We start from the raw sequence: 21,433 nt of genomic DNA, 5'->3' as shown, positions 1-21,433 counted from the left end.
TTGAGTCATTTTTCTCAATATCCCTAGGAAATTTTTCATCATTCCTAATGAACACCTCGTTAAGGCAGCAAATCCGATTGCCTTTTTGAAGCAAGTTGTTAAAGATGTGTCTCTGTTGTAAGACGCATGTATGCAGACCCTAAAAGTCACTGAAATAGTTCCCTTAATTTCCATTTTATGTAGAAATAGAGGTTCTCTAAACTCCCTTGGTGATCTGCTTTATAAATTGCCTGTGTAATTTGTTCAGGGGTTAAACACTAATATACCTTTGACCCACTAGATGCATTCCAGTTGTTTTAAGCAAACAGCCAAATTTCAAGAGTATACTTCATTCCTCTTTTTCTAAACATGTTCATTGCTTCTAGGCTCTAGTTCCTTTTTTGTCGGGGGGCCTGTCTATTTAGAAGTAATATAGCTGCTGCTTATTTTTTTTTTCTCAATAGATTTTATTTTTTAGAGCTGTTTTAGATTCACAACAAAATGGAGTGGAGAGTTCCCATACACCCCCTGCCCCTGTGCATGCGCAGCCTCCTCCAGTATCAATATCCTGCACCACAGTGGTACATTTGTTGCAATGAACCCACACTGGCATATCATTGTCACCCAAAGTCCATAGTTTACACTGGGATTGACTCAGTATTGTACATTCTATGAGTTTGGACAAATGTATAATTACATGTTGCCATTATTATAATATATAGAAGAGTTTCATCGCCCTATGTATCTTCTGTGCTCTGCTTGTTCAACTCCTGCCATCCCCCACCCCCGCACCCCAGCAACCACTGGTCTTTTTAGTCTCCATAGTTTTGCCTTTTCAGAATGTCATAGAGTTGGAATCATACAGCATACAGCCTTTACTTTCTTGTTGTGAAAGTTGGGCTCCTTTCACTTAGTGACATGCATTTAAGGTTCCTCCACGTCTTTTCATGGCTCGATAGCTCATTTCTTTTTTTTTTTTTTTAAAGATTTTATTTATTTATTTGAGAGAGAGAGAGAGAGCACAGGAGAGGGGGGAGGGTCAGAGGGAGAAGCAGACTCCCTGCTGAGCAGGGAGCCCGATGTGGGACTCGATCCCGGGACTCCAGGATCATGACCTGAGCCGAAAGCAGTCGCTTAACCAACTGAGCCACCCAGGCGCCCGCTCATTTCTTTTTAGTGCCAAATAGTGTTCCATTTCCTAGACGTATCACAGTTCATTAATCCATTCATCCACTGAAGGACATTTTGTTTTTTTCCAAGTTTTGACAATTATGAATAAAGTTGCTATATACATCTGTGTGCAGATTTTTGTGTACATATAAGTTTTCAACTCCTTTGGGTAAATACCAATAAGTGCAATTGCTGTAACATATGGTAAGAGTATGTTTAGTTTTTTAGAGACTATCAAACTGTCTTTCTAAGTGGCTGTACCATTTTGCATTCCCACCAGCAATGGCTGAGAGGTCCTCTTGCTCCACATCCTTGCCAGCATTTGGTTTTGTCAGTATTTTGGATTTGGGCCATTCTAATAGATGTATAGTGGTATCTTGATAATTTAATTTGTAATTCCCTAATGACATGATGTTGAGCATCTCTTCATGTGCTTTGCCATCTATACATCTTTGGTAAGGTGTCTATTAAGATCTTTTGCCCCCCCCCTTTTTTTTTTTGAGAGAGACCAATGTGCAAGTGGGGGCAGGGGCAGAAGGAGATGGAGAGAGAATCCCAAGCAGACTCCATGTCCAGGATAGAGTCTGTTGTGGGGCTCAATCTCATGACCTCAAGGTCATGACCTGAGCTGAAACCAAGAGTCAGATGCATAGCCAACTGAACCATCCAGGCGCCTCAGATCTTTTGCCTATTTTTAAGTTGGATTGTGCTTTTTGTTATCATTAAGAGTTCTTTGTATATTTTTTGAATATACAAAAAAAATATAGCCATTATCAGATATGTCTTTTGTAAATATTTACTCTCTGTCTATGGCTTGTCCTCTCATCCTCTTTAGAGTGTCTTTCGCAGAGCAGAAGTTTTTAATTTAATGAAGTAAGCTTAAAGATGCTTTAAGAACTAGATTCAACAATTGTTAGATACATTCATGAATGCTGGGCATTTTATAGCTGTATAATGCACTGAAGATAGTTGGTGACATTTAGAATATGTACCTAATCTGAACTAATGCACTAATAATTAAATCCTTTACAACAAAATTCTGTTTGGTAGCATCATTTTAGAAAAAATATTAATCTACAATGAGTGATTTGACCCAGAATGTCATATTTAATTTATATGTGCAAAGAGAACATAGTTGACTATGGATCTTGGTTGCTCCCCAGGGAGAAGAAAATACCAATTTATCAGATAATGGCTGTAATTCATTTGCAGCCAACTTGCCATCAAGACATATTGACAACAAGAAAGACGTCAAGTTTTCTAAAACAACGCAGAAGAGAATGTCGCATGAAATTAGGGGTTTGAGACTAGAATACAAAAAAATGTAAGTTAAACTTTGAACTTATTTAGTTGAATTATACTTCTGTAAGTTTGAGAGAACCAAAAATGTAGCTCATAAGTTCTCCTCTAAAATATATAGGATCATGAATATTTGTGGCCATTCTTTCAGGAGTGTAGTTTTAATTCCTAGATAGCAATTCTTTTCATTTTTTTCTCACTTCTCTCACAACTTTGTGGAAGCCTATGAGCCATCATAGATTTCCAGTTATAGGAGAGCAGTTATCCATATGTCTGTAAGTTTATCTTTTTTTTGACAAAGTAATATATTTAAATGTACAATATGACGATTTAACATATGTTTGCATTGGGAAATGATTACCACGTTTTACTTATTTCACATATTTACCTTATTTACTTATTTATTTTTGGTGAGAACATTTAAGTTCTATTCTCTTAGTAAATTTCAATTATACAGTACAATATTATCAACTATAGTCATCATGTTATATATTAGACCCACAGACCTTATTTATCTTTTAGCTGAAGTTTTGTACCCTTTTACCAGCCTCTCCCTATTCTTTTTTTTTTAAAGAATTTTTTATTTATTCATTTGAGACAGATACAGAGAGAGAGCAGGAGCAGTGGGGAGAGGCAGAGGAAGAGGGAGAAGCAGACTCCCTGCTAAGCAGGGAGTCTGACATGTGGCTCCATCCCAGGACCTGGAGATCATGAGCTGAGCCAAAGGCAGACGCTTAACCATCTGAGCCACCCAGGCCCCCTCCCTATTCTTATTTACTGTACCTGCAGCCCCTGGAAACCACGATTCTACTCTGTTTCTATGAATTTGGCTTTAAAAAAAAAAGATTTTACTTATTCATTTGAGAGAAAGAGCGTGAGGGAGAGAGCACGAGCCAGGGTGAGGGCCAGCAAGAGAGGGAGAAGCAGGCTCCCTGCTGAGTAGGGAGCCAGATGTGGGACTCTGATACCTGGACTTGATTCCAGGACCCTGGGATCATGACCTGAGCCGAAGGCAGATGCTTAACTGACTGAGCCACCCAGGTGCCCCTGAATTTGGCTTTTAATAGATTCCACATATAAATGAGATCATCCAGTATTTGCCTTTCTCTGTCTGACTTATTTTACTTCACATAACGCCCTCAAGGTCCATCCATGTTGTCACAAATGGCAGGATTTCCTTCTTTCTCATGGCTGGATAGATTCCTCTGTGTGTGTGTGTGTGTGTGTGTGTGTGTGTGTGTGTGTGATATATCACATCTTTAACCATTTATCTGTTGATGGACAGATTGTTTCCATATTTTGCCTATTATGAATAATGCTGCAATGAACATGGGGGTACAGATACCTCTTTGAGACCTGTTTTCATTGCCTTTGGATATATACCCAGAAGTGGAATTGCTGGATCATATGGTAGTTATATTTTAAATTTTTTGAGGAAACTCAACAATTTTCCATAGTTGCTGCACCAATTTACATTCCCACCAGCAGTAAACAAGTACTTCCTTTTCTCCACATTCTTGCCAATACTTGTTTCTTGTCTTCTTGAAAATAGCCAATCTAAAAGGTGTAAAGTGATATCTCATTGTGGTTTTGATTTGCATTTCCTTGATGAGGAGCGATGTTGAATACCTTTTCATGTACCCGTTGGCCATTTGTATATCTTTTTTGGAAAAGTGTCTAGTCAAGTCCTTTTTTAAAGTGGATTATTTGTTTATTTGCTATTGAGTTGCATGAATTCCTTGTATATTTTGAACATTAATTAATCAGATATATGGTTTTGCAAATATTTTCTCCCATTCCATAGGTGGCTTTTTCATTTTGCTGATGGTTTCCTTTGCAGTGCAGAAACTTTTTTAGTTTGATGTAGTCCCATTTGTTTATTTTTGCTTTTGTTGCCTTTGCTTTTGGTATCAAATCCAAAAAATTATTGCCAAGACCCATGTCAAAGAGCTTACTGCCTATGTTCTAGAAGTGTTACTCTTTCTTTCTCAAGATTGCTTTGGCTCTTTGAGGTCTTCTGTTGTTCTATACAAAGTTTAGGATTATTTTTTCTATTTCTGTGAAAAATGCCACTGGAATTTGGATAAGAATTGCATTGATTCTGTAGATCACTTTGGATAGTATGGACATTTAAACAATATTAATTCTTCCAAGATACAAACACAGAATATCCTGCCACTTATTTATGTCTTATTCAGTTTTTTTTAATTAATGTTTTATGGTTTTCAGTGTACAGATCTTTCACCTCCTTGGTTAAATCTATTCCTAAATATTTTATTTTTTGATGCTATTGTAAATGGGATTATTTTCTTAATTTCTCTTTCTGATGGCTTGTTGTTAGTTTATAGAAATTTCTGCAACTGATTTTGTATATTGGTTTTGTATCTGCAACTTTACTGTATTTATTTATTAGTTCTAACAGTTTTTTGATAGTCTTTAGGGTTTTCTGTAAAAAAGATCATACCATTTGGAAACAGTTTAACTTCTTCCTTTCCATTTGAATTCCTTTTATTTCTTTTTCTTGCCTAATTACTCTGGCTAGGATTTCAATACTATTTTGAACAAAAGTGGTGAGAGTGGGCACCCTTCTCTTGTTCCTGACCTTAGAGGGAAAGCTTTCAGTTTTTGACTGTTTAGTATGATGCTAGCTCTGGCTTGTCATATATATCCTTTATTGTGTTGATGTATATTCCTTCTACACCCCTTTGCTGAGATCTCTTATCATGAAAGAACATTGAATTTTATCTAATGTTTTTTCGGCATCTTTTGAGATGATCATATTATTTTTATCCTTCATTTTGTTAATGTGGTTATGTTTGGAAAAACCTCAGTTCTCCTATGTTTCTCCTTTACTATCATACTACAACCATATTCATAACACTTCTGAAACCAAATGTGTGGGTTTTTCCCACACCAAGTCATTCTGTGATACCAGGTGAATGTCCTACAATTTAACTCAATTCTAATGCTATCTACCTAGAGATAGCATCAGATCCCACAGGTTAATGGCTCAGTCCCATGAGACTGTCCCCCCACCCTGCCTTTATATGCCAATCTCAAGTAGTAAGTTCCCAGGTTCTCCACAACTTCTGTTTGATTTAGATACAAATCAGAGGTTCCCATGACCCCTCCTTGGGTTTAATTAATTGCTAGAACATCTCACAGAACTCAGGTAAACACTCATGTTTACCAGTTTATTAAAGGTTATGAGAGAGTATACAGATGAATAACCAGATGAAGATATACACAAGGTGAGATTTGGGAGGATCCCAAGCATAAGAGCTTCTGTCCTCATGGAGTTGGGGTGTGTCACCCTCCCAGTTTGTGGATGTGTTCACCAACCTAGAATCTCTCCAGAGAGGGGAGAAGGGCTGGAAATGGAATTAATAATTGATCATGCCTACATGAGGAAGCCTCCATAAAAATCTCAGTAGTATGGGGTTCAGAGATCTTCCTGGTTGGTGTAAACATCCATATACCAGGAGGGTGATGCACTCTAACTCCATAAGAACAGAAGCTCCTATGCTGAGATCCTCCCAGACTTTGCCCTATGTATCTCTTCATTTGGGTTTATCTGTATCTTCTATGACTTTTAAAATAAATTGGTAAACATAAGTAACTATTTTTCTGAGTCCTGTGAGCTCTTCTGGCAAATTAATCAAATCCAAGGAGGGGCTTGTAGGAACCTCTGATTTATAGCTGATCAGTCAGAATCATAGGTACAACCTGCTGTGATTGGCACAAGTGGGTTGGGGGCAGTCTTGTGGGACTGAGCCCTTAACCTGTGGAATCTGACAGTATATTCAGGTAGATAGTGTCAGAATGGAGTTAAATTGTAGGACACCTAGCTAGTGTGGCAGAGAATTGCTTCATGGGGGGGGGGCGGGAACCTCACACATCTGGTGTCAGATGTGTTGTGAGTATGGTAGTAGTGTGAGAGTAAAGGAGAAACACAGAGGAATGGGTTTTTCCCTATATTGTGGTGTATCACATTTACTGATTGGCCTATGTTGAACCATATTTGCATCCCAGAAATAAATCCCACCAGATCATTAATGTACTGTTCGTTTGGTTTGCCAATATTTTGTTGAGAATTTTTGCATCTATGTTTATCAGGGATACTGGGCTCTAATTTTCTTTTCTTGTAGTGTCCTTGTCTGGCTTTGCTATGCTGAGGCTAATGCTGGCCTCATAAAATGAGTTTGGAAGTGTTCTCTCCTCTTCAATTTTTGGGAAGAGTTTGAGAAGATTTGGCATTAATTCTTTAAATATTTAGTAGAATTCACCAGTGAAGCCATCCTAGACTCTTCTTTGTTGGGAGGTTTCCGATTACTGATTCAATCTCCTTACTAATAATTAGTCTTTTCAGATTTTCTATTTCTTCATGATTCAGTCTTATATGTTTCTAGAAATTTAAAAATTTATATATTTCTTCTAGGTTATCTAATTTGTTGGCATATAATTATTCATAGTTTCTTACGTTCTTTAGTATTTCTGTTATCAATTGAATGTCTCCTCTTTATTTCTTATTTTATTTATTTGAGTCTTCTCTTTTTTTCTTAGTCTAGTAAGATTTGTTAATTTTGGTTATCTTTTCAAAAAACAAGCTCTTAGCTTCTTTGATCTTTTCTACTGTCTTTTTAGTCTATGTTTCACTTGTTTTTGCTCTAATCTTTGTTATTTCCTTTCTTCTGTTAACTCTGGGCTTAATTCTTTTTCTTTCTTCCAATTCCTTGAAGTATAAAATTAGGCTGTTTATTCAAGATCTTTCTTTTTTCCTTATATAGGCATTTATCTCTATAAATGTTTCTCTTAGAACAGTTTTTGCTGCATCCAGTAAGTTTTGGTATGTTGTGTTTTCATTTACTTTGTCTCCAGATGTTTTTTATTTCTCTTTTGATTTTCTCCTTGACCCATTGGTTGTTCAGGAACATGTTGTTTAATCTCTACATATGTGATTTTTCCAGTTTTTTTCTTGTGATTAACTTCTTGTTTTATACCTTTGTGGTCAGAAAAGATGCTTGATATGATTTCAATCTTCTTAAGGTTTTAAAGACTTGTTTTGTGATGATCTACCCTAGAGAATGTTGCATATATGCTTGAGAAGAATGTGTATTCTGCTGCTGTTGGATAGAATGTTCTCTGTATGTCTGTCTCTATAGGTCCCTCTGGTCGATGGTGTAGTTGGAATCCAATGTTTCCCTTTGTCTTTCTGTCTAGTTTATCTATCCATTGTTGAAAGTGGGGTATTGAAATGTCTCTTACTATTGCTGCATTGTTGTCTATTTCTCTCTTCAGATCTATTATTATTTGTTTTATATATTTAGGTGCTCTTATGTTGGAGGCATAAATATTACAATTGCTATATCCTTTTGATTAACTCATCCCTTTATCATTATATAATGACTCTTGTCTCTTGTTACAATTTTTGGCTTAAAAACATGTACTGAAGGGGTGCCTGGGTGGCTCAGTCGGTTAAGCATCTGCCTTCGGCTCAGGTCATTATCCCCGGGTCCTGGGATCCAGCCCCATGGTCGGGCTCCCTGCTCAGTGGGGAAACTGCTTCTCCCTCTCCTCCCCACTCGTGCTGTCTCTCGCTATCTCTCTCTCTCAAATAAATAAATAAATAAAATCTTTTAATTAAAAAAGTATTGAAATTTATTTTGTCTAATATAAATATAGCTACCCCTGCCCTCTTTTGGTTTCCATTTGCATGGAATATCTTTTTCTATCCCTTCACTTTCAGTCTATACTTGTCCTTAAAGCTGAAATGATCCTCGGGTGCCTGGGTGGCTCAGTTGGTTAAGCAACTGCCTTCGGCTCAGGTCATGATCCTGGAGTCCCAGGATCGAGCCCCACATCAGGCTCCCTGTTTAGCAGGGAGTCTGCTTCTCCCTCTGACCCTCTCCCTCTCATGCTCTCTCTCTCTCTCTCAAATAAATAAATAAAATCTTAAAAAAAAAAAAAAACCTGAAGTGATCCTCTTGGAGGCAGCATATATTTGGGTCTTTTTTTTTTTTTTTTTTTCCATTTAATCTGTTCAGTCACTCTATGTCTTTTGATTGGAGAATTTAGTCCATTTATATTTAAGATAATTATTAATAGGTATGGACTTACTATTGTCATTTTGATTGTTTTCTGGCTGTTTTATAGTCTCTCTGTTCCTTTCTCTTACTCTCTCCGTTTGTGATTTGATGATTTTCTCTAGTGATATACTTAAAATTTTTTAATTTTTATTTTTAAGTAATCTCTACACCCAGTGTGGGCCTTGAACTTACAACCCTGATATCAAAAGTCACATGCTCCACCAGCTGAGCCAGCCAGGTGCCCCTCTAGTGATACACCTTGATTCCTTTTTTTTTTTTTTTTTTATCTTTTGAGTATTTACTATCGGTTTTTGCTTTGTGGTTACCATAAGGCTTATATAAAACATCTTATAGTTATAAGTCTATTTTAAGCTGATAACAACTTAACTTCAAAGGTTTATAAAAGTTCAACATGTTTACACCTCCCTCTCATTTTGTTTTTGATGTCACAATTTACATCTTTTTATATTGTATATCCATTAACAGATTATTGTGGTTATAGTTATTTTTTTTTAGTGCTTTTAAAATTTTTTAACTTTTTTATTAACATATAAATGTATTATTTGTTTCAGGGGTACAGGTCTGTGATTCATCAGTCTTACATAATTCACAGCACTCACATAGCACATACCCTCCCCAATGTCCATTACCCAGCCACCCCATCCCTCCCACCCCCCTCTACTCCAGCAACCCTCAGTTTGTTTCCTGAGATTAAGAGTCACTTATGGTTTGTTTCCCTCTCTGGTTTCATCTTGTTTGATTTTTCCCTCCCTTCCCCTATGATCCTCTGTCTTGTTTCTCAAATTCCTCATTTTCAGTGAGATCATATGATAATTGTCTTTCTCTGATTGACTTATTTCACTTAGCATAATACCCTCTAGTTCCATCCATGTTGTTGCAAATGGCAAGATTTCATTTTTTTTGATGGCTGCATATATTTCATTGTATATATATACCACATCTTCTTTATCCATTCGTCTGTTGATTGGACATCTTGGCTCTTTCCATAGTTTGGCTGGTTATAGTTATTTTTAATACTTTTGTCTTTTAACCTTTATTTGAGAGTTCTATATGATTTACCTACCACCATTACTATAATAGAGTGTCCTGAATTTAAGTATATATTTACCTCTGTCAGTGAGATTTATACTTTCATTTGTTTTCATGTTACTAATTAGCATCCTTTCATTTTAGCTTGAACTCCCATTAACATTTCTTATAAGGCCAATCTAGTGTGATGAACTCCTTTCACCTTTTTTTTGTCTGTAAAACTCTTTGTCTTTCCCAAAGGACAACTTTGTGGGGTAGAGTATTCTTGGTTGGCAGTTTTTTTCCCCCTAGCACTTTGTTTTTGTTTTTCAAAGATTTTATTTATTTATTTGACAGAGAGAGAGAGAGACAGTGAGAGAGGGAACACAAGCAGGGGGAGTGGGAGAGGGAGAGGCAGGCTTCCCGCTGAGCAGGGTGCGCAATGTGGGGCTCAATCCCAGAACCCCGGGATCATGACCTGAGCCGAAGGCAGATGCCTAATGACTGAGCCACCCAGGTGCCTCTCCCTAGCACTTTGAATATGTCATACCACTCTCTTCTGGCCTGCAGGTTTCTGCTGACGAATCTGCTGATAGTCTTATGGGGATTCTCACTATTCCTTTATGTTAGATGACAGAAGGCAAGGAAGGAATGGGAGGTGGTATAAGTGTTCCTTTACTTTCTTTCATTAGCATTGTATAAAATAGGTTAACACCTGGGGACACACAATGCCCTCGAGGAAGTGAAGGTCTGGGAAAGGAAATGTATAGATGAGCCTGGAGCATCTGGTGTTACAGAAATAAGGAAACTAACAAAGACTCCTACCAGGGATGCATCAAAAGGACTCAAGAGCCTACTTGAAGAGACTCCCACTATACATGTGATAATTAGGGTATCAATAAGGATAATAATTACAAGGAAGTAAGATGAATTTAATGTATATAAATCCAAGTGTACAAAATGATATAAAAATTATTTTGTCACTATTGGAGGTTACAAGTGAGCCAAGTCAGTGTTATGAAAAGTGGCAAATAAGGAAAAGAATAAAGTAATTATCCTGCCTTTCTGTATGAACTATACCACTGAGTAACCAAATAGTTCCCAAGAGGAAGTTTTTCTTTAAAGAAATATTCTAGCTGGGGTGCCTGGGTGGCTCAGTCGTTAAGCATCTGCCTTTGGCTCAGGTCATGATCCCAGGGTCCTGGGATCGAGCCCCACCTCGGGCTCCCTGCTCAACAGGAAGCCTGCTTCTCCCTTTCCCACTCCCCCTGCTTGTGTTCCCTCTCTCGCTGTGTCTCTCTCTGTCAAATAATAAACAAAATCTTTAAAAAAAAAAATTCTAGCTAATGAGTGAAGAAGGAATGATAGATTTAGGTATAAATATTTTATAGTCCCTGATGATTTGCTGAGTCTAGTTATTATGTATAAATATAGCAGCTAATACCACAGTTAGAGAACCACTTGTACATTATATGCCTCCCAGTGGAAAGCACCGGCATCTGTATAGTGGTTTTGCCGAAAAAAACAAACAAAAAATGTTAATCCGATTAAGTCTTTAAAATCCTACAACCAGGGATGCCTGGGTGGCTTAGTCAGTTAAGCGTCTGCCTTTGGCTCTGGTCATGATCCCACATGGGTCTCCTTCCTCAGTGGGGAGCCTGCTTCTCCCTCTGCCTGCCGCTCCCCCTGCCTGTGCTCTCTCTCTCTCTCTCTGACAACTAAATAAATAAAATCTTGAAAAAAAATCCTACAACCATGGTAATACAATTAGCAAAATCCAGACTGGAAAATCTATAAGACAAATTGCCTGAGAATAATGATGATGATGATCATGATCATGATGATGATCATGATGATAAAAGACATGGTAGGAGAGCCTATAGATAAATGGAGATTTAAAAGACACATCAACAGGGGCGCCTGGGTGGTTCAGTCGGTTAAGCATCTGTCTTTGGCTCAGGTCATGATCCCAGGGTCCTGGGATTGAGCCCCATATTGGGCTCCCTGCTCAGCAGGAAGCCTGCTTCTCCCTCTCCCACTCCCCCTGCTTATGTTCCCTCTCTCGCTGTCTCTCTCTTTCTGTCAAATAAATAAAAGCTTAAAAAAAAAAAGACACATCAACAAACTGTAATGGGGACCTTATTGAATCCTGATGCAAAGTGTTAAAAAATGTTGACATTTATGAAACAGTTGGAAATTTGAACACTATGTTTGATAATATTAAGAAATTATTATTAATTTTTTGGATATCGTAATTGTGTTTCAAATATATTTTTAAAAGAAAAAACACCTTGTAGAAATTCATACTAAAATCTTTACACATGAAATAATATAACGTTGGAATTTGCTTCAAAATAATAAGAAATGGAAGTAGGGATAGGGATATGGATGAAATAGGATTGCCCATTATTGAAGCTGGGTGATGGGTACATGGGAAGATCATCAATTACTCTACTTTTGTATATGTTTGAAAATTCTGCAAATAAAAGATGAAAAAACAAAAAGTAAGAAAAAAAGCAATTCAGGAATTATTCCAATTTTCTGTGCAATTTAGGAATGAAACAACAATATTCCTGTGTGGAGAAGAAAAATCCTCTGATTTTTCAGGAGAAAAAAAGATCAAGAGAAAGAAAAGTTTTCAAGGACAATTGCATACTAAAAGAACTGAGGTAAATAATGATCTGGAAATATTTATTTTACTTTTGAGTGTTGTTTTTAGCTTTCAAACATTCCATCACATTTTAGTTCAAGTATTGAAATGTCACAGTCTTAAATATTTCCTCTTCCTCTTCTTCCCTCTCCCCCTCCTCCCCCTTTCCTCCTTTTCTTCTTCTTCCTTTCCTTTTTTTTTTTTTTAATATAACAAGGAACCCTTTCAGAAGAATATGACATTTTCCCCCTTTTCCTCCATTAGATCTTTATTTTTATTACTGTGCTCTCTGTTAATACTTCTGCTGTTATAACAATGACCCTAGGCATTCCTTGGCTGTGGCAGCATAAATTCAGTCTTGGCCTCCATCTTGCTCCGTATATGGTCTTCTTACCTGTGTCTGTATCTCAGGTCTCCTTCTACTTCTATAAGCACATCACTGTAGATCTCATCTTGAGATCCTTGACTTTGTTCCATTTGCAAAGACCTTTTACCAAATAAAGTCACATATATAGGTTCCAAGAATTAGGATATGGACATATCTTTTTGTGGGGCTGTCATTCAACCTATTACACTCACTATATGATGTACTTAGATACACTCTCTTTTGTCTGGATAATTTCTCCCATCTGTTTTCTAGTTTTTCTTTCTCTAGCTGAATCTAATCTGCAGTTTAACCTGTCTATTGAGATTTTAATTTCATTGCTTATATTTTTTACTTCTAGACATTTTATTTGGTTTTTCTTATAATCTGCCTTCTGTCATGTTCTTTGTTCATGTTCCATAGTTGTTTCAAGATTGATATCTGATAAACCTAATATAAAGTCCTTGGGATCTAAATCTGTTTATTGCTTTGTCTGATTCTCACTCATTAACTTATATCCCTATATCCTATATATCAAACTATACATTTGATCTAAATCTGTGGGAATCTCATGATGACTCTGGATTTAGAGTACCCTCCTGCAGGAGAATTTGAATTCGCTTCTGCTCTGCACTTCAGAGCTGTTACAAACATGGGACCACTTTAAATGAATTTTTTGGTTTCTATTTTCCTAGCCCATGTATTTAGTGTAGATTTGAGTTCTACACTTATTTGTGGGTGGAGCTATAATTATAACTAATCAAGAGTAGTACTCTCTCTTCTCTCTCTCTCTCTCTTTCTTTTTTCCAGCCAAGAGCTGAGACAATGACAGATTTTACTCTGCATGCTTCTTTTATTGGGGGATAAATTGTTTTGGTTTGGTTTTTTTGCTTTTTTTTCTTTTCCCCTAGCCTATTCTTGCTGGTAACAATGCCTTTTGAAAATTTTGGCTCTATGTGGGATCTCAGTACCAATTCTTACCAATCTTGTATGGCTTCAGAGTCTTCTTTCTACATCCTGCATGGTCTTTAAAAGACAAGGCTCTAGATTCCATGTAAAATTGAAGACACCTAATATTATAGTCCTCATTTTCTTGTCTTTCTTTTTTTTTTTTTTTTTAAGATTTTGTTTATTTATTTGACAGAAAGAGAGAGACAGTGAGGGAGGGAACACAAGCAGGGGGAGTGGGAGAGGGAGAAGGAGGCTTCCAGCGGAACAGGGAGCCCAATGCGGGGCTCGATCCCGGGACCCTGGGATCACAACCTGAGCCAAAGGCAGACAAGCTTAACCGACTGAGCCACCCAGGCGCCCCTAGTCCTCATTTTCTAAAGTGACGCTTTTCTATCTACCTAGCTACTTGCCACTTTTGAATCATGTTTATACATACATGTCAGGTGGATCATTTTCTCAATCATAAGGATAATTTAAAACATAACTACCTGTGTTATTTTTTTTTTTAAGATTTTTGTGTACTTATTTATGTGTGAGAGAGAGAGTAGAAGCAGGGGGAGCAGCAGACAGAGGGAGAAGCAGGCTTCCCGCTGAGCAGGGAGCCCTATGCAGGACTCAATCCCAAGACCCCTGGGATCATGACCTGAGCCGAAGGCAGCCGCTTAACTGACTGAACCACCCAGGTGTCCCACTACCTGTTTTATTTGAATAACTGTTTTGCTTCTTTACATTATTTTGCTCATATAGTCAAAGCCTGTATATATAGCCAGAATCTGGTGGTCTTGTCTTCACTGTACCATAGATTTGCCCTGCTTTGTAAAATCCATTATTATAAATTGACACAATATTAATATTAATTAGGAGATGATTTAGTTGCATATTTAGAAAAATGTGGCTTTGCAAAAAAAAATTTTATAGTTTATTTCAAATTTTAGTATATGTAAACTAATTTCCTTACGAAAAGCAATTTTACATCAGTGAGGAGCCTAGATATGATATGAGGAGCCTATCTTATAACAGGTTTATTGTCCAATAATGCTGGTTTACCAACGTGATCTCAGTCACCAACGTTCTTGTATTTGGCTCTAGATTGCCTCTTCCTCAGTGAAGCTGTCGAAGGAGAAGATGACTAGGGAAGAAAACTCTTTATTCAAGTTGCCGAATCAGTACAGTGTTCATAAGACTTTATCACCCTTTTGTACATCTTCCTCAATTATTCGGTATTTAAGTCATCGTATTTTTTACCCTAAATGTTGCATTCAGACTTGGGTTTTTCTTTTTGGAATCATCTATTCTTTCCACATAAAGTATGCAAAGTAGTTTGTGCAAAGTAAGACTCTGCTCTTAGGAAGGATGGTGTAGAGCTGAGCCCACTGTATATGGAAATGAAACACTTAGAATTGAGTATTTATTGACCTCACATGCTAGCTTAGGCTCTTGTACAATTCACTTTATATCTCTGGGCCTCAGTCTCCACATCTGTACAAGAATCTTGTACTAGATGGACTCTGGAGATTTCTTCTAACACTAACATTTTATGATTTCAGTTATTTACGTGTTATGGGATTAGATAAATCATCTTTTCAAATTGTTTCTACTGACAGGTTGTGGAACCTGGGATTCTTTGCTGTTTAAAGATATTCTTGTTTTTCCTTCCTATAATAACTTTCTAAAAATTTGCTGTGACTTGAATTAAGGGTAGCAATAATTGGACCACAGCCAAAGGATTGTGGGTCACGGCCACTACTTACTGACTAGGATAAATTCTGCTCCATAGAGCAGAAAGAAGCAAGGTGGGAATTCTGGGGTAAAGAATATATAATTCACTATCACTTGGACAGTTCTTTAAGAAAGGTTTTTGTGGAGTAAGACACTGGAGAATCTCAATCTATTGATAGGTTTGTTTTTATTTTTGTTTTTGTTTTTAAATTTAATTGAATTTAATTATGTTATGTTAGTCACCATACAATACATCATTAGTTTTTGATGTAGTGGATAGGTTTGTTAATATTTTAATGGAAAAATGGCATAAATATTGTGTGTGTGTGTGTGTGTGTATGGTGTTTTGTTTTGTTTTTGTGCTGCTTTCTAATGTGGCTGTTTCTTTGACAGGAAAAGGGAAATGATTTCTAGCCTCTACAAGACATTCTATAATCAAGTACCTCAAGGAGACTTATACTCACAAGAATTAAGTGGTAATAAATTCTAGAATTTCTTGAATTAATTTCCTGATTGTGTGCTTTATTAAGAATTGTTTCAGTGGTTAGTATCTCTTTACTCCTAATGGCATATGATATCAACTAATATTACATGATATGGCAAATGCCGTGAGCAAGGCATAAGTAAACTAAACTAAGTATTCATGAATATCTTCTTGTTGTATTGATGAGATAGGCAAAATAATAATATATGTGCTTATTCTAGTTCAAATTTTTTGGGAAAAAAGTCTGGATATTACACCCAATGAATATATTAGTAAGCACTGGAGTCACTGATTTTACTGGGATTTAGTTCTTGGTATCTTAATATTAAGAATCATAGTACCCTTCACTTCTTGATACTGAGTTCTCCCATATCTTGGGCCTCTCCTCTATATTTATAGAGTCATTTGGCATATTTTTCCACTTACCTTAACTTTGGTCATCATATTAGACATTTTTTTTTAAGTAATCTCTATGCCCAATTTGGGGCTCAAACTCACAACCTCAAGATGTTGCATGTTCTAGTAACTGAGCCAGGCAGGAGCCCTTATACTAGGCATCTTTTGTCCCCCAGTTTTATTGGGATATAATTAAGATGTAGCCCTGTATACGTTTAAGGTATGCAGCATAATGACTTGACTTACATACATTGTGAAATGATTACCACAGTAAGTTTAGTTAATATCTGTCATCTCATGTAAATACAGAAAAAAAGGAAAACATTTTTCCTTGTGGGGAGAACTCTTAGGATTGTAAACAACATCCATGGCCTTCCCTTTTGTCTCATTGGAGAAAATGCCCTTTCATGAGACTAATCCCTTCACTCTTGATTTTCTTTCCTGCAGTTTTCTTCTGCTTCCTCAGGGACTATATAAAATTTTTAAGATATATTTATTTATTTGAGAGAGAGAGAGCAGGGGGAGGCGCAAAGGGAAAGGGAGAGAGAGAATCTCAAGCAGATACCCTGCTGAGCATGGAGCCAATGCAGGGCTATGTCTCACAACCCTGAGATCATGAACTGAGCAGAAACCAAGAGTCGGACACTTAACTGACTGAGCCACCTAGGTGCCCCAGGACTATGTCAGTTTTATACTCTGCTTTTCAAAGAAGCTTCTTCAGAGTTGTTTTCCTTAATTATTTATTTACTTCCCATAACACTGAAACCTGGTTTCCATCTCCAATACTCTATTAAAACTCCTATTATTAAAATCATTATTATCAATATTTTAGTCTTTCTCTGGTATTTAGCCCTGTCATCCAGCACCCGTTTTTCTGAAAATTACATGTTGTATCCACTGAACTAAATTCAACTCAGCAGACATTTTTTGAGGATCTATCCTGAATTAGACACTGGCACTTGAAGAATGAAAAATCTTGCCCCCTAAAAGTTGACAGTTTAGTGAGGAATATTAACATGCAAACAGTCACAATACCAAGAGCTTTGACTTAGATACATACCAAGTGGTATGGGAGCATGGAAGAAGGATTTAACATTCCTAGGTAAAGTTGTGGAAGCCTTTACGATGTGAATTTTGCATGACTTTCTCACAGTTTCTGAGAGTCCTTTAGAACAGATTTAGAGGCCATTCACCCTAGACAGACCTAAATAAGTCACAAGATCCATTTTAAAGCAAAGGATTAGAACACAAAGATTTGCTCCTCTTTCTTCTTTTAGTGATTATTGTTGTTTTTCCTTGAGAGAGGGTGTATCAGGGATAAGGATAATTATTCATTTGAATTAACTGTTTTGGTGTGTGTGTTTAGCACTTCAGAAGGCCTGTAAAATTTTCAGCAAAATTCAAAGTGGTAAGATTTATGTGAATGATCTGCCAATGATCCATCATACCTTGAAGATTTCTATAAGTGATTCAGAAATGCGAAAGGCACTAAAGACTATTGATATTGATGGTAAGTTTTATGTTTTCATTATTAGTTTAAGATCTGCAAACATAGATATAAGTTATATGTTGGTTAGATTAATTGCAAATTATAGGAAAGCTAAGCATTATAATATGTTATAAAAACTGTTTTTTTGCACATTTATGATAATGATATTAAAAATTGGGCCTCAGGTACATAATTGGATTGTTAATTACTGGATTGGATTATGACATACTTTCGTCAACATTTGGTATTTTTAGACTTTTGATTTTTGCTAATTACATGGGATAGGAATGGGATAGGGAAAGTTTCTTAAGGCAAAAATGTTTGAGTATAAAAACAGATTAATACAAAATTATTATAAAAATTAATATAAAATTAAGAACTTTTATTTATCAAGACACCTTAAAGTAAAAAGGCAAGTTACAAACTTGGAAATATTTGCAATTCACAGAACTGGCGAAGAATTAATTTACAGAATGTGTAAAGAACTCATACAAATCAGTAATAATAGAATAGAAAAATGGGTAAGACACATGGACAAGTATTACACATAAAAGAAAATATGTATAGCCAATAATCATATAAAAATATGTTCCATCATCAGTAGCCAAGGAAATGTAAATAAAAATCCTAATAATTTCATTTGAAATCACCTAGAAAATAATTATTCTTTTGTAGTCGGTGTCCAATACTTTAATCAAAGAAGTAGATAATAGGGAACTGATTACATTTATAGACCATTCCAAGACCATTCCTCCTTGTTAAGGAGGAGAGACAAGTTTAGAATAAAAATGGCATAGATAAGTTGAAGGGGTGGCCAGAAATAAAATAAATTCAGTACACATAAATGCAAAGTAATACTCTAAGGTTGAAAGCATCAAGCTGCTCAAATATAAGCTGTGGGTTTATTATTATAGAAGATTTGTAGATGGAAAATCCTAGGAGAGGTATGGACCACCAATAGAATGTTACTAAGCAATCTAATAGTATTGAATTGACAAGTTGCAATACTGTGTAGGTATCCATCTGTCCATCTATCCAAGTCATCCCAACATTTTTTGAGTGTCTATTGTAGACAGCTTTCAGAGGGTATAAAAATAAAATGATAAAAATAAATCAAACTTTTAGAAAGGTTAAGAAGCAGCTCTATTCTTTCTGACATGTTTATTTATCCATATGTTAATTTTCTTGGCAGATCTATTTTTTCTGACATGTTTATTTCTCCATATGTTAATTTTCTTGATGATTTTTTTGAGATTTATATTAAAATAATTATTCAAAGTGGAAATAACTTCATTCTCTGGAAGCACAGGAGAATATAAAGAAGAAAATAAAACTTATGTGTAATCCCACTACATAGAGCTGAACTTTGGTATTTTTGCGTGTATTTTTCTAGGATTTTTCTAAGCATATGAGTGTGTGTGTTTGTGTGTGTGTAAATATGGTATATACACATGCATGAACACATAATTTAAAAAAATATATATGGACTTATATGCATACAGTTTTGTTACCTTTTTCTGTTAACAATATATGTTAGTCAACTTTCCATGTAAGTAAGTATAGATCTAAGTATAGCTCCCTTTTAAATGACTGTGAGTTATTCTGTGGGACAGATCAAAAAATGAAAACAAATTGTTTTGAAAAATAACCTATATAACAAAAAATCTATATAAATATAAATTATTTCTAATATTCTTACAGTTACAAGCAGTGTTTTCTTTCCCATCAGACAAAAGATAGCTAAAGTTGAAATTGCTAGGTCAAAGAATGTGAAATTTTTAAGGTTTTTAGGTAATATTGTTATTAGAAATCCAAAGCAATAAAACTGTAGAACTTTAGGTATTCAAGACATTAGATGTAGCTTCTTCCAATTACCTGGATTTACCATTGGGGAAACTGAAGGATAGAAAGATGAAAGTCTAAACTATCATATTTGTTTTTATTTCATTTTAATTCCAGTGTTGTTAACATATGGTGTTATATTGATTTCAGGTGTACAATATAGTGATTCAACAATTCCATATATTACTTAGTGCTCATCAAGATAAGTGTACTCTTAATACCCTTCACCTGTTTCACCTACCTCCCGTCCACCTTTCCTCTGGTAACCACCAGTTTGTTCTCTAAAGTTAAGGATCTGTTTCTTGGTTTGTCCTTTTCTCCCCACTTTGTTCATTTGTTTTCTTTCTTAAATTCCGCATATGAATGAAATCATATGGTATTTGTGTTCCTCTGACTGGCTTATTTCACTTAGCATTCTACTCTCTAGCTCCATCCATGTTTTTGCAAATGGCAAGATTTCATTCTTTTTATGGCTGAATAATATTCCATTGTATATATATACCACATCTTCTTTGTCCATTCATCTGTTGATGGACATGTGAGCTGCTTCCATAATTTGGCTATTGTAAATAATGCAATAAATATAGGGATGCATATATGCCTTTGCATTAATGTTTTCATATTCTTTATAGTAGTGTGATTACTGGATCATATGGTAGTTCTATTTTTAATTTTTTGAGGAAACTCCATATGGTTTTCCACAGTGGCTGCACCAGTTTGCATTGCCAACAACATTGCATGAAGTTTCCTTTTTAGTCACATCATCGCCAATGCTTTTTATTTCTTGTGTTTTTGAATTTAGACATTCTGATAGGTGTGAGATGATATCTCATTGTGGTTTTGATTTGTATTTCCCTGATGATGAGTGATGTTGAGCATCTTTTCATGTGTCTGTTGGCCATCTGTATGTCTTCTTTGGAGAAATGTCTGTTCATGTCTTCTGCCTATTTTTAAATTTGTTTGGATTATTTGTTTTTCTGGTGTTGAGTTGTATAAGTTCTTTATATATTTTGGATACTAACCCTTTATTGGATATGCATTTACAAATCCCTTCTCCCATTCAGTAGGTCGTATTTTTGTTTTGTTGATTCTTTCCTTCGCTGTTCCAGCCATCTTTTTATTTTGATATAGTTCCAATAGCTTATTTTTATTTTTGTTTCCCTTGTCTGAGGAAATATATCTAGAAAGGTGTTGCTATGGCTGATGTCAGAGAAATTATTGCCTGTGCTCTTTATTAGGATTCTTATGGTTTCAGGTCTCACATTTAAGTTCTTAATCCATTTTGAGTTTATTTTTGTGTATGGTGTAAGAAAGTGGTCCAGTTTCATTCTTTTGCATGTTGCTGTCCAGTTCCAACACTATTTGTTGAAGAGACTTTTTGCTATTGCATATTCTTGTCTGCTTTGTTGAAGATTAATTGACCATATATTTGTGTGTTCATTTCTGGGTTTTCTATTCTGTTCCATTGATCTGTATGTGTCTATTTTTGTGCCAGTACCATACTGTTTTGATTACTACAGCTTTGTAATATAACTTGAAATCTGAAATTATGATATCTCCAGCTTTGTTTTTCTTTTTCAAGATTGATTTGGCTATTTGGAGTCTTTTGTGGCTCCATACAAAGTTTAGGACTATTAGTTCTAGTTCTATGAAAAATGCTGTTGGTATTTTGATAGGAATTGCATTAAATCTGTAGATTGCTTTGGGTAATATGGACATTTTAACAATATTTGTTCTTCTAATCCATGAGCATGGAATGTCTTTCCATTTGTTTGTATTGTCTTCAAATTCTTCCACCAGTGTTTTATTGTTTTCAGAATACAGGTCTTTTACCTCCTTGGTTAAGTTTATTCCTGGTATTTTATTATTTTTGGTGTGATTTAAATGGGATTGTTTTCTTAACTTCTCTTTCTGCTGCTTTGCGATTAGTGGCCATACAACCAATTTTAGATGATATATGTTAGTTTAAATTTTT

General features: G+C 35.8%; 1 protein-coding gene across 2 annotated transcripts in view; it reads left to right on the top strand.

Annotated features, from left to right (window-relative positions):
• Positions 1–21,433, top strand: part of LOC102741282 (EF-hand calcium-binding domain-containing protein 13) — a 62,656-nt gene that overhangs the window by 3,416 nt on the left and 37,807 nt on the right. The window contains exons 2-6 of one of the 2 annotated variants that reach the window (XM_081804741.1): positions 2,313–2,473; positions 12,118–12,232; positions 14,618–14,748; positions 15,641–15,723; positions 17,494–17,637. In XM_081804741.1, coding sequence (XP_081660867.1) covers positions 2,313–2,473; positions 12,118–12,232; positions 14,618–14,748; positions 15,641–15,723; positions 17,494–17,637 — 634 coding nt within the window. Of the gene's footprint in view, positions 1–2,312; positions 2,474–12,117; positions 12,233–14,617; positions 14,749–15,640; positions 15,738–17,493; positions 17,638–21,433 lie in introns of those variants that run through there. The other variant, XM_081804742.1, reaches the window with a different exon arrangement.

This window comes from Leptonychotes weddellii, chromosome 15 (assembly GCF_054177405.1).
Source record: "Leptonychotes weddellii isolate Sample4059 chromosome 15, ASM5417740v2, whole genome shotgun sequence".
Lineage (NCBI taxonomy): Eukaryota > Metazoa > Chordata > Mammalia > Carnivora > Phocidae > Leptonychotes > Leptonychotes weddellii.
This window is presented reverse-complemented; position numbering and strand designations above follow the sequence as displayed.